Source organism: Phytophthora parasitica, assembly GCF_000247585.1.
Source record: "Phytophthora parasitica INRA-310 unplaced genomic scaffold supercont2.1, whole genome shotgun sequence".
Classification (NCBI taxonomy): Eukaryota; Oomycota; class Peronosporomycetes; order Peronosporales; family Peronosporaceae; genus Phytophthora; species Phytophthora nicotianae.
Genome location: NW_008634126.1, coordinates 4687030 through 4705001, shown reverse-complemented (window position 1 = coordinate 4705001; position 17972 = coordinate 4687030). Strand labels below are relative to the sequence as shown.

The 17972-nt window shown below is 51.4% G+C and overlaps 4 protein-coding genes across 5 annotated transcripts; all 4 read left to right on the top strand.

The window, feature by feature from the left end:
* Positions 1 to 312: 312 nt before the first annotated feature.
* On the top strand, positions 313 to 2211 carry PPTG_01207 (hypothetical protein; the record flags this gene model as incomplete). Its single annotated transcript, XM_008892817.1, has 1 exon — positions 313 to 2211. One exon carries the CDS (start codon positions 313 to 315, stop codon positions 2167 to 2169), a length of 1857 nt encoding a protein of 618 aa, XP_008891065.1. The 3' UTR covers positions 2170 to 2211.
* A 1950-nt stretch (positions 2212 to 4161) lies between these two features.
* Positions 4162 to 8116, top strand: PPTG_01206 (pyruvate carboxylase). Its single transcript, XM_008892816.1, has one exon. The coding sequence runs from the start codon at positions 4290 to 4292 to the stop codon at positions 7848 to 7850; it is 3561 nt and encodes a 1186-aa protein (XP_008891064.1). The 5' UTR covers positions 4162 to 4289; the 3' UTR covers positions 7851 to 8116.
* Positions 8117 to 8790: 674 nt separating this feature from the next.
* PPTG_01205 (hypothetical protein) lies at positions 8791 to 12556 on the top strand. The gene is made up of 2 exons (XM_008892815.1): positions 8791 to 8811; positions 8878 to 12556. The coding sequence occupies exon 2, from the start codon at positions 9017 to 9019 to the stop codon at positions 12254 to 12256; it is 3240 nt and encodes a 1079-aa protein (XP_008891063.1). The 5' UTR covers positions 8791 to 8811; positions 8878 to 9016; the 3' UTR covers positions 12257 to 12556.
* Positions 12557 to 13809: 1253 nt separating this feature from the next.
* Positions 13810 to 16886, top strand: PPTG_01204. 2 transcript variants are annotated; one of them, XM_008892813.1, is made up of 5 exons: positions 13810 to 15688; positions 15763 to 15866; positions 15931 to 16162; positions 16231 to 16509; positions 16581 to 16886. In XM_008892813.1, the coding sequence occupies exons 1-5, from the start codon at positions 14177 to 14179 to the stop codon at positions 16776 to 16778; spliced, it is 2325 nt and encodes a 774-aa protein (XP_008891061.1). In that variant the 5' UTR covers positions 13810 to 14176; the 3' UTR covers positions 16779 to 16886. The 2 variants fall into 2 exon arrangements, with proteins under 2 accessions (XP_008891061.1, XP_008891062.1); XM_008892814.1 differs by having other exon boundaries at positions 15931 to 16509.
* Positions 16887 to 17972: the final 1086 nt, after the last annotated feature.

Genomic DNA, 17972 nt, shown 5'->3' with positions numbered 1-17972 from the left:
CCGTTACATAACTGGCCAAATGCAACCGAAGTTGTATTTGTCGCGTTCACGACAATCTAATTGGCTTCTCAGTCGATTTGTTCGCCGTACCGACCCATTTAAGGATAATACACTGCAGAATGTATCAGTATGAAATGTAAAATCAGTTGCACACAGAGTTTGCCTTTTCACCGACCTTTGCAACCTGACTACCATACAAAAAACGTGTGCACGTTCCCTCGGGTTGCATAAGATCCTCTCATAACCAAAGACACGGCTCGAAACACAAGGGTAATGCGAGGCAACAGATACAAGTCAATTCTCAATGAGTTCATGGCGTTTGGAGCTGGTCATACCTTCAGTACGGACATTAGCTTCAGTCAAGACACCCTGTTGGAGATCACACCCGACGACGTGTGTCACTGGATGAATTTTCGCGCGTTTGGAGACGCCAATCCTGCGGAGGACGCAAAACCGGTGAACGCCCGTGCGTCCACCTTGGAATACGCCAAGAAAGCGATTTCCTCTTTCATGCCACGCCGCACAGTTCCTTGGGGCCCTATTCGCAACGAAGGGAATCCAACTCGCTCAGAGACTGTAAATGCAGTAATTAAGAAGGTGAAGCGATGCGAGGTACGACGAGAAGGAGTCCAATCGGCAGCTAGGCGTCCGATCGAGTATGGTGAATTTCTTAATCTACTGGATCAAGTTCACACGGGAAACGGCAAGGGTTCACTGAAGTATTTAGTCTGTGCTGTGCTCACCATGCAATGGCACCTCATTGCACGCATTGACGACATGATGAAACTGAAGTTCGATAGCTTTTCGTGCAGCATTCACCACCCAGGTTCATTGATTTGTCAATTGCGTTGGTCGAAAAATATCTCAGAGGAGCGGGACGCACCGGAACAAATTGTGTTAGGCAGCATGGATCCTCGGCTTTGCGCGCTGCTCAACTTGGCAATACATGTGGAGATGACGGATAAAGCAGCACTTTCACCGTTTGTATTTGGTAATCCACAAGACGGAGATCGCGTCGTCCGTCGTTTTCTGCAAGACGTTTTTGAAGGAACCGACTTTCACAAACTCAAAGCAGGCAATTTGGGTACACACAGCATGAGAAAAGGCGCAGCTACTTATGGTAGTCGAACTGGTCTACCAAAGGACTACGTTAATCGCCGTGGAAGGTGGCGTACCCGAAAGAGTGTTGTTGATGTCTACATTGACAACACACAACCCTATCCAGACGCCATTGCTGCAGGGGTGTTGGCTGGACCACTGGGTCCATGCTGCTACGTTCTCAAAGATGGTGTCCAAGTTGTAACAAATGACCTGCTAGTCAAACATGTAGGTCCTGCGCTTAAGGAGGCCGTAGGTGAAGAGATGGCTCGGGTGCTCGCGTTGCCGCTCCTTTGGGCAGCATTAGTGCCGCGTGGAAGTTTTGACTATGAAATCATTCCAGCTGCTCTTAAGCGGCGCATTATTCAAGCCTATTTAGGTGTTGGTGGGAAAGAAGACGTCAATGTTGTGGAACGTGTACCCATTCACGTTGTTGGTGATGGTGCTCAGCTTCAACTCGTCGAAGTACATGATAATGCTGGTGAAAATGGCGTTTTGGATCGCCAAAATGGCGGCTTGACTGCTGACAGCACTCGCAAGGAATTCGCTTCGATTCACTCTCAATTATTCAGTTTACAGCGACAAACGGCAAATTTGCTGAACGAAATTCTTCGCTCTCGCACAGAGAGACAGCGGGAAAATCAAAAGATTCTGGCAGTGATTCGACGTATAGCCCTGCAACCTGTAGTTCGCACGATACACCCTCGCTCCTCAGCAAATGGAGGTGGAGACGGAGTAGAAGAAGAAGGTTCCGTCGTACTTCCGCGTGCAATGCTCTCAAAACGACCGAAGGATCTCTACGAACTATGGGGAGAGTATGAGTTCGGATTGAACGGATTGAAACCGGCAAAAGAGTTCACAGCAGCTGAGCGTGGCGCCAACAAATTCGCGTATTCTCGCCGCAAGGTATTCTGGGATGTCGTCAGTGCATTTGTTCGCACAGGCTTCACCAGCGACGTCGCCATTGATAAAATCTACGCTGCTTACGGCCGGCAGCTATCCGTGACTCGAATTCTTGCTGCACTCCGCACTGACAAGCACCAAGGTGGTCATCCCTCGCTGCGTTTGTAATTTCTGCCAATAAAATTCAGGAATCTAAAGTTTCACCAATCAGATTCCGGTTGCTCTCTCCGTTGCATACTCAGCCAATATTTATACAGTAGCAGTAGGAAGCAGGCAACTAATACTCAGAGATTGAAAGTTAACGGTGTGGCCTCGACAGGTGAGATCACGTCATCCAGTAGTTGGGATTTACTTACTGATTGGAGGCCGTAGTGGCAATGATATGTGACGATGACCCGTACATCTCCTCAATTATCCGCGGTATACAACGCGGGAGACGTACTTTTATGCTATCCGTACCCGGCCGGAGTACCTCAGTGATCGGCACAATAGCCAAAACCTACGACGATGAAACCCTGTAGAATAAATTTTCTAGAGCGAAGAATGACGAAAGACAGAGGCCATGGCCGGAGACTTACGAGTAAACTTCTAAATTGCTAACGGGAGACTAAAAAAATATCAGGAATACGTCTTCAATTGCTGAAAGTCAAAGTAACTATGCCAAGCCATCCAGACAGAAAGGTTTACGACAAATATCGCCATGGCGAGCTCAATCGACGCCTACTAGTACTACCACTAGCTAGTAGTGCACAAGTGGCAGCAATGTACCTCGCTTTCACTTGGCCCGTGTTGTAGCTAAACAAAACAAGAAATGCAGTACAACTGCTCCTGTAGAGGTTGTCTAGTGTCAGGTGTTTATCCTGTCTCCGTGTTGCATCACTTCAAATTTATTTTGTTTTATTTTGACTGGTGTTTGATCTCCTTTGTCGTCCCTTTCCTTGGATTCAGCTCCATGAACTAAGGAAAAGACGACAAGTAGAAGATGCACCGATGCTTGTGTATTCACGGACCTTGGTTGGAAGATACTTATATTAATAGAAAAATGCTAAACGAAATACTTTATGCATAAAAAAGGATTGTACTTCATGTAAACCAAGAAAATGAAATTGTGCGGCTCGAAGTTGAAGAGATATCGCGCTCGCATCGATCTTAGTATTCTTCTTCACCAGCATGCAGCATGCTTTAAACGGTTTGAAGCAAACGCCTGTAAATATTGCACCAACGCTCATGAGCTCGCCACAGAACCGGAAGGCTTGCGCCCGAATTTCCAGATTCTCAACTGAATACTGAATTTGGTCAGCACCTAATCAGGTTGATTGGATGCCGATGCAAGAACGGTGCATGTTGTTCATGTACATACATGCACCAGTATGCTCCTAAAAATTGAGCACTACCAGCGTGAATGAGCCCGTTCCGGTGTGGAATATACGACCGCGGTCACTATGGTGGCCCCATAATGCAAGCACAGTGATAGCATTTTTGCAACGACACCGATACCGGTGGGCTATTGGACCCTTCAATACCGTCTTGGTTTCAGCAATACGGTGCCAGCTTCAGGCGATACGCAAGCCGACTGACGATGCCAGAATGTACATCGAGATTTGTTGTAACACGTTGAAGCGCAAGATCGCTAAAATTGGTCCGGTAAACAGATGCATTTGCCAGTTACGAAGTCAATGGTATGGTAAGCTGCCGAAGGTCGACGAATCCTTTGATCAAGCAGAGCTCGATTTCTGCTTCGAGGATCCCCATCTCCTCAAGCGACACGAGCCCGCAGCACAACTGTAGGCACCCCCTCGTCCAAACACAAGAGGTTGCATACTCATTCTGGTGGGCTTTGCCAGGCCTTGATTTCAGTGTAGGCTACACCGCCGCATCCCCTCGACAGAGACCAGTCCAGCCGGATGCAGATCGTCATTGGCGTCCATTCACTCGCTCGCTCGCGTCGGCATCAAACTCTTTCGGTCGTGAACTGCAAGGCGGAACTTCAGCTTTAGTGAGGGATGACAGCGGCTCGTTGCCACCCGGCACTGCCAGTTTTTCGGGCAAAATGTCTGACGCGCGTTTGAAGTGCTTCAAAAGCACCATTTCTGTAATCCATGTGGTGTACATAATCCATCCCATCTGGTTACGATATCTTGAACTTTGTATGCTCCGCCAAAGGTCGTGACACTCTCTCAGTCACCGACCCGGGCTGCTGCAACCAAAAGCATATCTTGTCTTGCGCCCCACGTTTTGGTATCCTCATTTGGGAATTCGCCGTTGGACCAGCAAGACCATCACTCTCCATGCTCCGATCCCAGCGCCTCCTTGTCGGCCGCCGCGTGGGCTCGAGCCTCACGCGCCCGCAGCAGACGCGCGATGCCAGCACCATCAAGAAGCTCATGGCCGCCAACCGTGGCGAGATCGCTACGCGCATCATGCGCGCCGGTAACGAGCTGGGCCTTCGCACCGTCGGCATCTTCTCCAAGGAGGACCGTTTCACGCAGCACCGCTACAAGGCGGACGAGAGTTTTCTCGTGGGCGCGGGCAAGTCCCCCGTAGGCGCGTATCTGGACATCGACAGCATCATCCAGATCGCGAAGGAGAACAACATCGACGCTATCCACCCGGGCTACGGCTTCCTCAGTGAGAACGTGGGCTTTGCCGAACAGTGCGCTAAGAACGGCATCAAGTTCGTGGGTCCTACTCCTGAGAACCTGCAGCGCTTCGGTGACAAGACCGCTGCGCGTGAGATCGCCATCGAGCAGAAGGTTCCGGTGGTGCCGGGTACGGACGGACCTGTGCACACCCTCGAGGAGGCTCGTGCTTTCATCGACTCGGGTGTGGGTTATCCTGTGATCATTAAGGCCAGTATGGGAGGCGGTGGCCGTGGTATGCGTGTCGTCAACCGCGCCGAGGACCTCGAGGAGAACTTCGAGCGTGCCAGCTCCGAGGCCCTGGCCGCGTTCGGTGACGGCACTGTGTTTATTGAGCGCTACGTGGACCGCCCGCGCCACATTGAAGTCCAGATCTTGGGTGATGGCCAGGGAAACGTTGTGCACCTGTACCACCGTGACTGCAGTGTGCAGCGTCGCCACCAGAAGGTGTTGGAAACGGCCCCTGCTGTGGGTCTGGACCCCAAGACTGAGAAGGCTATGATCGATGACGCTGTGCGTCTCACCAGTGCTGCTAAGTACCTGAACGCTGGTACTGTAGAGTTCCTGGTGGACCAACAAGGTCGCCACTACTTCATCGAAGTGAACCCTCGTATCCAGGTCGAGCACACGATCACGGAGGAGATCACGGGCATCGACTTGGTGCAGAGTCAGATCCGTATCGCTGGTGGTGAGACCTTTAAGGATCTGGGTCTGAGTCAGGACAAGATCAAGCCGCGTGGCCATGCCATGCAATGCCGTGTGACCACGGAGAACCCGAGCACTGGTTTCCAGCCGGACTCTGGAGTCATTGAGGTGTTCCGTAGCCCCGGTGGCATGGGTATCCGTCTGGATGACGGTCCTGGATTCGTCGGTGCTCACATTACCCCTCACTACGACTCTCTACTCGTTAAGGTGACTGCCCGTGCTCTGGATCGTGGTGATTGCGCTCACAAGTTGAAGCGTGCGTTGTCCGAGTTCCGTGTGCGTGGCGTGACCACCAACAAGAGCTTCTTGACCAATGTACTGAATCATCCGGACTTCATCAGGGGTGTTGTGGACACGAGCTTCATTGCCAGCAACCCGGACCTGCTGGAGCCGTCTAAGTCGACGAACCGTGGCCAGAAGATGCTCAAATACATCGGTAACACGATCGTTAACGGCCCGGAGAAGGCGCTGGGTGCTACTGGACCCCCTCCGTCTAAGGTTGACCCGATCATTCCGACCCTTGCAGCTCCGCCGGCGTCCAAGGAGAAGTCACTGCGTCAGATCTACGTCGAGCAAGGCCCAGAGGCCTTCGCGAAGGCTGTACGTGCCAAGAAGGGACTGCTTTTGACCGACACTACATGGCGTGATGCTCACCAGTCGCTGCTTGCTACGCGTATGCGTACCCGTGATATGCTTGCCATCGCCCCTGCCACTTCTATCGCGATGCGTGATGCCTTCTCGCTTGAGATGTGGGGCGGAGCGACGTTCGATGTGTCCATGCGCTTCCTACGTGAAGACCCGTGGGACCGTCTTGCTATTCTTCGTGAAGCTGTGCCCGACATTCCGTTCCAGATGCTACTACGTGGCGCCAACGCTGTCGGATACACGAGTTACCCGGACAATGTAGTGTACAAGTTCTGCGAGAAGGCCCAGGCTACTGGTATGGATGTCTTCCGTGTGTTTGACTCTCTCAACTACCTGGAGAACATGAAGCTAGGCATTGACGCCGTCGGTGCTGCTGGCGGTATCATCGAGGCTGCTATGTGCTATACTGGAGATGTTTCCGACCCGACCCGTGGCCCGTACAACCTTGAGTACTACCTGGACTTCGTGCGTCAGTTGGTTGCTCAAGGTATCCACGTACTCGCCATCAAGGATATGGCTGGCTTGCTGAAGCCCCAGGCTGCGCAGATCCTCATCTCCGCTATCCGCAATGAGTTTCCAGATCTGCCGATCCACGTCCACACACACGACACTGCTGGTACTGGTGTGAGTTCCATGCTGGAGGCTGCGTACGCTGGTGCCGATGCTGTTGATGTGGCCTCGGATGCCATGTCTGGCACGACCTCGCAGCCTTCGATGGGCGCTGTTGTCGCTGCGCTCAAGGGCTCCAAGTACGACACTGGAGTGAACGCAGAGGACATTATGGAGATCAACGATTACTGGGAGACGATGCGTGGCGTGTACGCACCCTTCGAGTCCGGTCAGAAGTCTGGTTCGGCTGACGTGTACAACCACGAGATGCCTGGCGGTCAATACACGAATCTGCTGTTCCAGTCGACGCAACTCGGTCTTGCGGGTCAGTGGCCGGCGATTAAGCGTGCCTACGCGACCGCTAACCGTCTGCTCGGCGACATTATCAAGGTGACGCCTTCGTCCAAGGTTGTTGGTGATTTTGCGCAGTTTATTGTGCAGAACAAGTTGACGGAGCAGGAGGTGATCGACCAGGCCGAGACGCTGTCGTTCCCCAAGTCTGTGGTCGAGTACTTCCAGGGATATCTTGGTATTCCGCACCACGGCTTCCCGGAGCCTCTGCGCTCGCGTGTATTGAAGGGTAAGGTGCTGCCGAACGGCCAGGAAATGTTCCACGGCCGTCCGGGCGCTGAGATGGAGCCGTATGACTTCGAAGCGGCTGAGAAGGAGCTGAAGGAGAAGTACGGCGCTGACAAAATCCGTGACGTGGATGTCATTTCGCACGCTATCTACCCGGACGTGTTCACGGGCTTCCAGAAGTTCAAGGACGAGTACGGCTCGATGCACTTCCTGGACACTCGTACATTCTTGACGGGTCTCGAGGTGGACACGGAGGTTGAAGTTGAGATGGAACACGGCAAGACGGTCTTCATCAAGCTGATTGCTGTTGGTGGCGTGAGCAAGAAGGACGGTATGCGTGATGTGATCTTCGAGCTAAATGGTCGCCAGCGTGTGATCAAGGTCAAGGATGAGGCTGCTGGTGTGTCCACAGCAGTCAAGCCGAAGGCTACGGGACTGCCTGGTTCTGTCGGTGCCCCGATGCCCGGTGTTGTGCTCGATGTGCGTGTGAAGAAGGGTGAGAACGTGAAGGCTGGTGACGCCCTGTTGGTTCTGAGTGCTATGAAGATGGAGACTGTTGTGGCTGCTCCCGTCAGCGGCCGTGTGGTGTCGATCCACGCAGATGTTGGTGACAACATGCTTGGTGGCGACCTCCTGGTGGAGATCGACGAGACTGGCGATGACGAAGAGTAAGTTTATCTACACTGTAAGCATTTTAAGGTTCACGTACGAAGTCACAGTGCTGGATAAGTAAAATGAAGCTGTTGCTTGGTACTTCGAAGTATACCAACTTGAGAATTTGGATTACTTAGTATGATTGTCCCAGGTAATTTACTACAGTCACTATGCATTCTTGCTAGCACGGTAAGGTTCATGTTAGCTCCCACATTATCAGCTCCCCTAAAAACTTGTCGGGTATTACACGAATCGTTTAATAAATTCACTAGCTTTTCAAGCAATAAAAGCTTCGACATAAACTATTTTATTCGCCGTTAACAAGTCACGTTTCTAAACGTTTCTATTTTGTCTGGTCTTCAACGTTGGCCCTGCTTTGGATGTCGCCGGCGCAATCACACAATTGGATCGGATTCATTGCGGCCGCGCTCTCAGTTGCCGACGTCGGCTCCATCACTCCGCCTCAAGTTTCCGTTTCCACATCCTTCTCCAGGCGCCTGCGCTCAGCCCTGGATCAGTTCAGCAATCGATTCATATGTCAAACTGAGCGACGACTGCAACCCCGTCGTTTGGTTGCTCAGGCACGTTGCTACGGCAACATTTTGGTTGTCTGCGTTTCTAATATAGGCAATCAACCGAAAGGCGCATCAACAGTAGAAAGGCACCGTGCGGAGAGAGCATCACAGGCCTTTACTGTCGTTGATTCCTTCTACGTCGTCGAGTGGCGCTACCGGCTACAGTATATGAAGCTGATACCCTCGCGGTAGGTCCTGCAGAGCGACACCTCGTGTCGACGCCGTATCACGCTTTCGCTGCGATCTCGACACCGCCCCAGCAGTGGAGAGATACGGATGGCGGCATAGTTTGCTCATGCAAACGGCACCATGCTCTGTTCCAGCAGGCCTGGAGGCCTTTCCGTGTCAAGCTCGACACCTCAACTGTCGTTTAGAAACAGGAATCTACTTCTACAGGGTATCAAGTAATGCAATCGAAACCCAAGCAAATTTTGTTCTACTGGGAATAATTCTCATATTGTTTCCCACAGGTCTGTAATGCCGCACTACTTTCGAAAAGGGGGGAGTCAGAAATCGACCACGCGGACAACGACATCATTCGGCAAAGAGAAAGCTCGGGAGCGTGCGCCCGCAGAGTGATTGTCCTTCCTTGAACCCCCGGAAGCAACCATGAAGGACCTGTTGATGGTGGACACCGTGGACGAGGACCACGTCGTCAATGAGCTGGTCACTCGCTACCGCCAGGGCTACGTCTACACGTTCCTCGGCCCCGTGCTCATCGCCATGAACCCATACAAGATGCTGCGTCAGCCCAACGGCGACTCCATCTACGCTCGCAACATGATCGACGAGTTCCAGGGCAAGGAGCTGCACGTGTGCGAGCCCCACCCGTTCGCACTGGCCGAGAACGCCTACTCGAACCTCATGCGCTTCGGTCTGGACCAGAGTCTGCTCATCACAGGCGAGTCTGGTAGTGGCAAGACGGAGACGTCCAAGCACGTCATGCGCTATCTCACTACCATCAGCACGCGCTCCAGAGCCAAGAGCGCCGTCATCGCTAACCGTCGCATGTCCGTCGCGCAGCGTAAAGAGGCCGACGACATGACGAGCCACGTGACCGACGTGCTGTGGGGCAGCAACCCCGTGCTCGAAGCCTTCGGTAACGCTCAGACCATCCGCAACAACAACAGCAGTCGCTTTGGCAAGTACATTGTGCTGCAGATGAACCGTGTGGGCCAAGTCATTGGCGGATACATCGACAACTACCTTCTGGAGCGCAGTCGCGTGATCCGTCAGGCCGAGGGAGAGCGCAACTTCCACGCCTTCTACCAGCTCATGTCTGGCGCCTCGGCGGCTGACCGTGAAGCGTGGCAATTGCCAGAAAGCGCCGAGGAATTCGATGTTCTAGGTAATGAAGACGCCACGATCGAAGGTGTGGATGACGCCGAGAACTACCGCAACGTCCGGGAGAACATGACGGCTGTAGGAATCACAGACGACGAGCAGCACGATATTTTCCAGCAGCTTTCAGCGATTCTGTGGCTGGGTAATGTGCAGTTCAAGCAGACGACGGACGAGGCGCACAACCCGCGTGCTGCTATTGAGGACCCTGCAGCTCGTGAGGCTCTGGCCAAGGCTGCTAGTCTCATGGGTATTGACAAGGACAAACTGGAGGCTCTACTGACGTTCCGTATCGTCAACATCTACCGTGAGGACCAGAAAGTATTGTTCGATGCGCGTCAGGCCAAGAAAGTGTGCGACTCGATCATGCGCTCGCTGTACGAAAAGATCTTCGACTGGATTGTGGCTCGTATCAACAAGAACGTGACGTGCAAGAAGCGTGACATCAACAACAGCATCGGTATCCTGGATATCTACGGCTTCGAGATCTTCGAAGTGAACGCGTTCGAGCAGTTGTGCATCAACTACGTGAACGAAAAGCTACAGCAACTCTTTATCAGTCAAACACTCGAGAGCGAGCAGGAAGGCTACCGTCGCGAAGGTCTGAGCTGGCAGAACATCAAGTTCTTCAACAATCAGGTCGTGTGCGACCTGATCGAGGACCCCAAGCAGCACGGAATCTTCCCCCTGCTGGATGAACAGTGTGCTATTGCGCGTCTATCGGAGCTAGAGCTTATCGAGCGCTACAACAGCGAACACTCGAGGAACCCGCACTACATTGCATCGCGTGTGCGTGGCCCCAACTTCGGTATTGTGCATTACGCCGGCAAGGTCGAGTACGACGTCACTCTATTCTTTGACGCCAATGTGGACACGTTCTTCAACGACCTGCAGGACGGAATGGAGCAGTCGTCCAACGCCTTTGTGCGTGAAGTCTTCCTGGACAAGCGATCCAAGGAGACGAAGCTCAAGCGCCCGCCGTCGACGTCCCAGCAGTTCCGTACGCAAGTGGCTGATCTACTCAAGAAGCTGGATGGCTGTAACCCACACTATATCCGCTGTATTAAGCCTAATGAGAAGAAGCAGCCACTGGCTGTGAACAAGGAGCTGGTGGCGGAACAGGTGCGTTATCTCGGACTGGTGGAGAACCTGAGTGTGCGTCGTCAGGGTTTCTGCTACAGCCAGCCGTATGCTCCATTCATCAAGCGCTACAGCTTCCTGTCAGAGTCGACGTGGCCGGCCCCAGTTGCTCACTCGTCTCGCAAGGCTGCCGTTGACCTGCTTACGACTGCTGGACTGGGAGTTCGCGACCCGAACAACAAGGACGAACTCATTCCGTTCGAAGAGGACTCGGACACGCTTGGATGCTTCTCTCTTGGTCGCAACAAGATCTTCCTGCGTCACCCCCAGGCTCTGTCCGCCTTGGAAATCTTGCGTGAAGAGCGCATTCCGGTGATCGTTAACATCATCGAGAACGCCTGGCGTCGCTACAAGAACCGCATTGCACTCAGCGTGTTCCAGGCCGCTTCGAAGCAGCTGTTCTCGTCGTACGATGCAGTGTGGAAGAACTGCCAGGACCGTCGTAAGCGTGTGCCTGGCGCCAACAACAAGGAACACGTTGCCAAGATTTACGGAAATTGGGAAGCTGTATCCTCCAAGCTGCTGAACGTTAACAACAGTCGCTTGGTCAAGAACCTCAAGGCGGAAGAGGAACTTAACTCGATCGTGTTCATGCAGAGTTTCGTGCTGGCGCGTACGCAGCGTCGCGAGTTCCTGAAGCTCAAGCACGCCCAGATTATCTTCAGCAAGCGCTACCGTGGCCTGAAGACTCGTAAGCAACTGGCCAACGACATGTGGCGAGCGTGTAAGGTTGCTCTTCTTGGTGTGCGCACTGAGTTCGAGCGCTACTTGGGCAAGAAGAAGCGTCGTCGTGACTCGCTGGACCGCACGTACCAGGGCGACTACATCGGCGTGAACAGGTACCCTGCATACGCGTCCATCCTCCAGGCCCACACTGAAGGTCGTGGCTCCAAGGCTGGCAGCGGACGTGGACAGAAGGAGAAGCTCTTGTTCCTGGACACGGTGGAGAAGGTGAACGAGCGCTGGGCGCATCAGACGCGTGTGCTAATGATCAGTGAGAGTCGAGTCTTCAATCTGAAGGCTGACAAGATCCAGCAGCCGAAGGAACGTCGCGTGTTTGAGCTCGCGCGCCTCACGGGTGTTGCCATGAGCACACAGCCGGACAACTACCTCATCTTCCGAGTCAAGGGCGAGATCGACATGATGGTTCAGGTGTCCCAGAAGACGGAGGTGGTGCAGGCGCTGCGTGCTCGTATGCAGAAGGGATACGGACGTGAACTGGCCGTGGAATTCTCGGACGAGCTGGACTTTTACGCCGCCAAGGGCAAGCAGCTTAAGGTCAAGTTTGCTTTTGACCGCTCCATGAAAGACTCGGAGTGGAGCAAGGTGGACCGCCACACGATGCTCGTCAAGGTCGGCATTGTCTAAACTGACGGCGAGCGATAAAGAAGTGGTAAATGCCACTTACTTTTCTAAGTGATGGCGGATTTCTAGGACGCGCGCGTTAATCGAATGGGAGGAGATAAATCTCAACACTCGGGTGAATGAATCCGAGACTAGCAGATGCAAAAGGAAAAGAAAAAAGTTTACACGTACATGTGCAGGAAAGTGATGGTAACCTGACATACAGACAGCAAATTACTACTTAAGTACTTCATGTACCTCGAAGGAGTAGCGTACCTAAAATTTAGTTCCTTGGTCCGTTTTGAGAACTTTGGTTGTATTGCATTCTCTGGTTTGTATTTCCCACTTAAGAGCCGCCAAACCTCTTGACGAGTGATTTATACAAAATCTGTCGCCAGCATGGCGATCCTGGCGATCCTGGCGATCCAGGATCTTCGGTTTCAACTCGCTTAAAATGCATGTCACAGCAATATTTCGTTCGCGCCTCCATTTCATGAACTCGAACAACATGGTAGATTCAACAAAAAACACAACCGAGTGATTTTTTGCTCCATGCATTTATCATGTAGGTGTACTTCGAATTACGTCCATTTAGTCCCGACCAAAGTGGCCTGGTATAATTGCTCACGTAGATGCATCTTGAACCGAGCACACAATGTATCGAACAGGTTGCACCGTACCATATACGACGAGCGACCAAGCTGCGATACTTGTACACATGAACCACTCCCATCACGGTCGTACCAGTTATATAGAAAACATTGAACCCGGCGACGCCACGTTGGCATGGCGCACCAGAAGCAGCTCAAAAAGCAATGTAAGTACAGTACTTGTAAAGCTCTGTCCAACGTGAATTTGAGATCAAGTCTGGAGCGACTGACCTTACTGTTCAAAACAATCCAGGTATGGCTAGTAGCGCAGTTGCAGTTGTTCTCCCGAGGATGGATGGGGCGGCTGATTTGATGTCAATAGAGCAGTATAAGCTTCGTCGGAACACTAGCCAACACTAGCCATGTTAAATGTGGCCGTCAACACGTCGTCTTCTCCAGTCGAAAACACGCATGTTGTACCGTGTGCAGTTTCAACGCGGCTGCACGGCGGGAACTTGGCTTCCCAGGCATATTGCAGAGATGCTTATCTTGGACTGCTAATGCTGCAACAAAATGTCATAGGGACCGTGACATTTGGCGCGCCAGCGAGACGGCCTCGATCTAGCAAAAATTGCAACGTCAACCGTTTCAGCTGTGCCAGTAACGCTCAAGTCCACCCTTGGCAGAATCGTTAAAAAGTCTTTTATTGCTACTCCCGATTATTAAATTCGTAGTTGAACCTACAGATGCCTTTTTCATACAAATCGTTTGCATACGGTGCAAACATTTGCTACCGCAGTTGGTCGCAGCAGAAAAGTATCTTGGAGGTCTGATTTGCAAAGGAACATCCAAAGAACGCGGCTGGTCCGCCAATTGAAAAATCAGGTTTTGGTAGCGCAAAAAACACGCAAACAAGTCCTAAAGTAGCAACTCTCGCAAACCTTTCCATTATTTCGTTGTTCGTTGAGTTGCCAAATCAGGGAGTTACTCACAAACAAAAGTGCAAATATCCGCTTTCCGTGGACAATCGCCAAGTTGCCTCTTGTGCAGGTCTCTGCCACTGCTCGCCTGGCTGCCATGACTTCGTGCTCGATGGGCATCTTGCCGTTATAACTTGAGCCGTCTACTGCGGCGAAGCTTCCTTGGTGGGCGTCGCAGGGAGCACCGGCAACGGACGGGGCGCCGCGTGCCTAATGCTCGTGATCTCGCTCATTCGCTGGCTTGCGGCTTTATTGCCGCTTGATTGTTCCACCACACCGCAAAAGTGCAACGAGACTCTCGACAGTACCCGCCTGCGTTCTGTTGGTCGAATCGAGACACTTGCAACCACTTCACCACCGCCAAAGCTGTTGCGATGGGGAACAGCGGGAGTTGCCCAGTCTACGACGGAAATTTCGTCCGCGCCGACGCCGTCGCAGTGAACTGCGGTGCCTGCCTTCCTCCAGTATCAAATGATTCCTGGCTCATCTTCCACCTCGTACTGAGCTTCGTGCTGGTCGCCTATGTGCGCTGGAGCCGCGTGGTCATCCACACTCACGCCTGCAACGACCGCGAGTTGCCTGCGTGCTGCCAACGGCATCTGCATCATACACAGGACCACCCAGTCGAGGAGGAAACCGAGACGATACCTGAGAAGAAAGAAGACACTAACAACACTCAACCAAAGGAGAACGAGGTGTTGCCGCTCACACCAACCTTATCAGCTGAAGAGGAACGTGATGCAGCAAGACTCACCGCACTTCGGAGCGAATACGCCTCGTATTTACAGATGCTTAAAGTGGGTCTACCACGGGTCGTGGTTAACCACAAGATGCGGGCCGAAAACAAGGACCCAAACGTATTGGACGAACTTATTGCAACTCCAAAGGCGAAGAAAGTGCCAACACCTATTGAAATCCCAAAGGTAGAAGAACCAGTTGAGGATAAAGACCCAGAACACACGCAAAAGGTTGAGTCATTCATCAGGATGATTAAGGTGGGTGTCCCGCGTCATGTTGTGGAGATGAAGGCCAAGAGAGAAGGCGTAGACCCAGCTGAGTTAGACGGGAAGACTGGAGCTGTGTCCCCGGTAAATTCTTCAGGCGATAGTGAGGCCCCTCCAGCAAGTCTAGCTGCTCGATCCAGACGCTCCAGTATCAGTTCTGTCGTGTCGACAGCGCCTTCCACGCCTGACGCAATGACCACGCGTGCTGCCTCAACTGTGACTAGTCATAATGGCCGCACATTGGCAATGATGGCACTGCGTAAGATGAACAATGGGATGCGCAAAAAGCTGCACTGGTCGACAACGCCATACACTGGAGCAGTCATTCCAGCTCAACGCCGTGACTCCCTGTGGAGTAGAATCCATGCAAAAGATAAACTCGATCGTGTGTGCATTTCAAGTGAAAGTCGACGTTGGATGGAGAAACTGTTTGTCAAAGTTGTGGCTAAAGCAAAAGTCAGTCGACGACGAACCAATAGTGGAAATACTGCTACACCAGAGAAGAAACAGTCGCAGTCACGCTTCGAACAGGAGAAGCGTGAGCGTGCAAACTCCGATCCCGCTTTCTTTGACGAACCGGAAGTGGAGGTTGAACCGGATGTCGAGGTGGATGGAGAGGAGGAAGTGGCGAAAGACCCGGGCAGTGCGTTCTTGCACCGCAAGATGTATGTCGTACTTCTTGACCACAAAAAATCACAGAACATTGCCATTGTACTGGCACGAGTGAAGCGAACTTTTCCCGAGCTCACGCACGAAATTTTGACGCTGAACTGCGACGTGTTGTCCAGTCCAGCACTGCAGTCGTTGATTGACATGTGGCCTGACAGTGCGGAGCAAGAAGCAATTGACCAATTCGATGGTGACGTGACGAGGCTAGCTACGGTAAGTGAAGTGTAGAGTTACTCATCCAATACTGAGTAAAGGTGGACTGACTGGTATGCTACTGTATGCTTCAGGCGGAGCAGTTTTTGATAGTCGCTCGCAAGATCCCGAGGGCACAGCAGAAGCTACGCTGTCTTCAATTCAAGATGGATTTTGCTCCACGAGTCGAGGAACTTCGGTGAGTTTTGCTTATATTTTTACTTAACATTTTATGTTTCTGACAATGTACTTTGATTTTTCAGTGACAATTTGAAGCTACTCATTCGAGGTATCCAGCAAGTGTGTGCAAGTGATCGTTTCGCTGGCGTGTTGGAGTATGTTTTCCACTTGGGTAATCTATTGAACTTCGGCGAAGGAGTGGAGTACACGAAATGGGTGAAGAGTATTTCCATCAGCTCGTTGGCAAAACTCTCGTTCACAAAGGCCTACGACGGACGGATATCTTTCCTACAGTATGTCATCCAGTCTGTCGAGGTAAGCGCTGCAGCTTTCCTATTCCTGTGAGACCTGTATGTAACGTTTTGCATGCATTCTCTTTACAGCGTGATGAGCCACACCTCGCATTGTTTAGTGACCAATTGCCACTAATAACCAAGTGCAGTAAACTCTCCGTCCAGAGTCTATTTGCCGAGTACCAGTCACTCAAAGGCGGGCTTCGTATGCTGATCAACGAGACGCAAAAAGCTGCAATATTTAAGACTGACGACACCGATTTACGGGCAGATTTGGCTGAGTCACGAGAAAGTATGAGATTGTATGCCATGGAGGTCGAACAAGAGCTTGACGGCGTGCAAAAGCTCGTGAATCAATTGGAGAAAGAGGTAAATTACGACTGATTTTCTAGAATTTGTCACGTTGTACTAATGTCATTATTCGCTATTTTTTTTTACAGAGAAAACACTTTTTGAACTACTTTGAGGAAGAAGATACTTTACCAATCGACGAGTTGCTTGGTTTTATCGCCAGCTTCGCGGAGGAATACTCACGTGAGCGACAACAACTTATTCTTCGTGCTCGACGTGCACAGAAGGCCAACCACAACCGCTCGGCGTCGAGCAACTCGTTTTCTCTTAAGCGTCACAGTTTGTAAGACCTGACACCCTTGTGTCATTCATTTATTAGTTTAGCTGTCGGCTAGCGCATTTAAATATTTCCCAAATGCCAATATGAAATTCTGATCCATCGACATGACTCGACATTCGAATTTCTGGGGACCCACGTGTGACTTCGTGAACCACTAAATGTATATGGAGGCTCACCTCCAGATTTTCGAGCAAGATGCCAGACCTGGTCTGCATCATTGCCGATGTTGGAGCCACAATTGAGGACGGGGTGATCTCGTGGGCCATTCCAGAGAAGAAGCTCGAGGATTACTTCGACCGCAGCAGAGTCGTGCTGTACTTTGCGAAGCTAAATGCTCAGTGCTCAACACATCAACGAGCAGTTCATCCTGCCGAATTGCTGTGACCACAACAAACTGATTTTTCTTGTGCTGTTGTTTCAATTAAATCGTTGTGTAGAAGCGGTTAATAAGCAGTACAACCCGTGCCTGTTACACGGTCAAAGGGAAAGTTAATATCGTGCCTGAATAGACAGAATGAGACCTTATGATAAACTTAAATGATGGAAATAAGTTGACTTATCGATCGTGTGCGGTATACCGAATCAGTTTTCTTTTTGAGGCAGTTTACATTGTGATAGCAGTATTTACCGATAGATAAGGCTGTTCACTGCCGAGGGATTATACGCTGTCGCCTTTTAAGTTAGCGATATGAATCGCAGTAGACAGAATACGGACTTAACCCCCCCCTCCCGCTCTCAGACGTTGTATATAACAGCATGTGTAGCACACACCAGATTTGACAATTTCAGAACGTGTCGTATATATGCGAGGATTCTGCAAAGTCTGCCATGACGGAAGTAAGCGGTGAGGGTTTGTAAATTGAGTCGTCGTGATACTTGAAACTCGAAACTAAGAGCTAACGTAGTTAGGCGCGTATGATTAGTCTGTGTTCATTATAATGAAAAGGCCAAAATCAAATAGAATACATACATCTGCTGCAATCGTGATAGTGCCATACAAAAATTGAGTCGCGATATTGGATTATCATAGTTGCTTGAAATCTGGAATCTCAAGGTCGACACACTACATGAATAAAGTATAGTACAAATATAACATGATTCGTGGCAACTATGAAAAGTCAGTATCACATCCGTCCTTGCGACTCTTCGTCAGGGTTTTACACAGAAAATGGCGCGCGGACGGAAACGCGGCCTGGGCAAT

Coding starts and splice junctions, on each gene's coding strand:
- PPTG_01206 (XM_008892816.1), top strand. CDS start 4,290: ATGCTCCGATCCCAGCGCCTCCTTGTCGGCCGCCGCGTGGGCTCGAGC.
- PPTG_01204 (XM_008892813.1), top strand. CDS start 14,177: ATGGGGAACAGCGGGAGTTGCCCAGTCTACGACGGAAATTTCGTCCGC. Junction 15,689..15,762: donor ACGTGACGAGGCTAGCTACG/GTAAGTGAAGTG, acceptor TGTATGCTTCAG/GCGGAGCAGTTTTTGATAGT. Junction 16,163..16,230: donor ATGTCATCCAGTCTGTCGAG/GTAAGCGCTGCA, acceptor TTCTCTTTACAG/CGTGATGAGCCACACCTCGC.
- PPTG_01205 (XM_008892815.1), top strand. CDS start 9,017: ATGAAGGACCTGTTGATGGTGGACACCGTGGACGAGGACCACGTCGTC.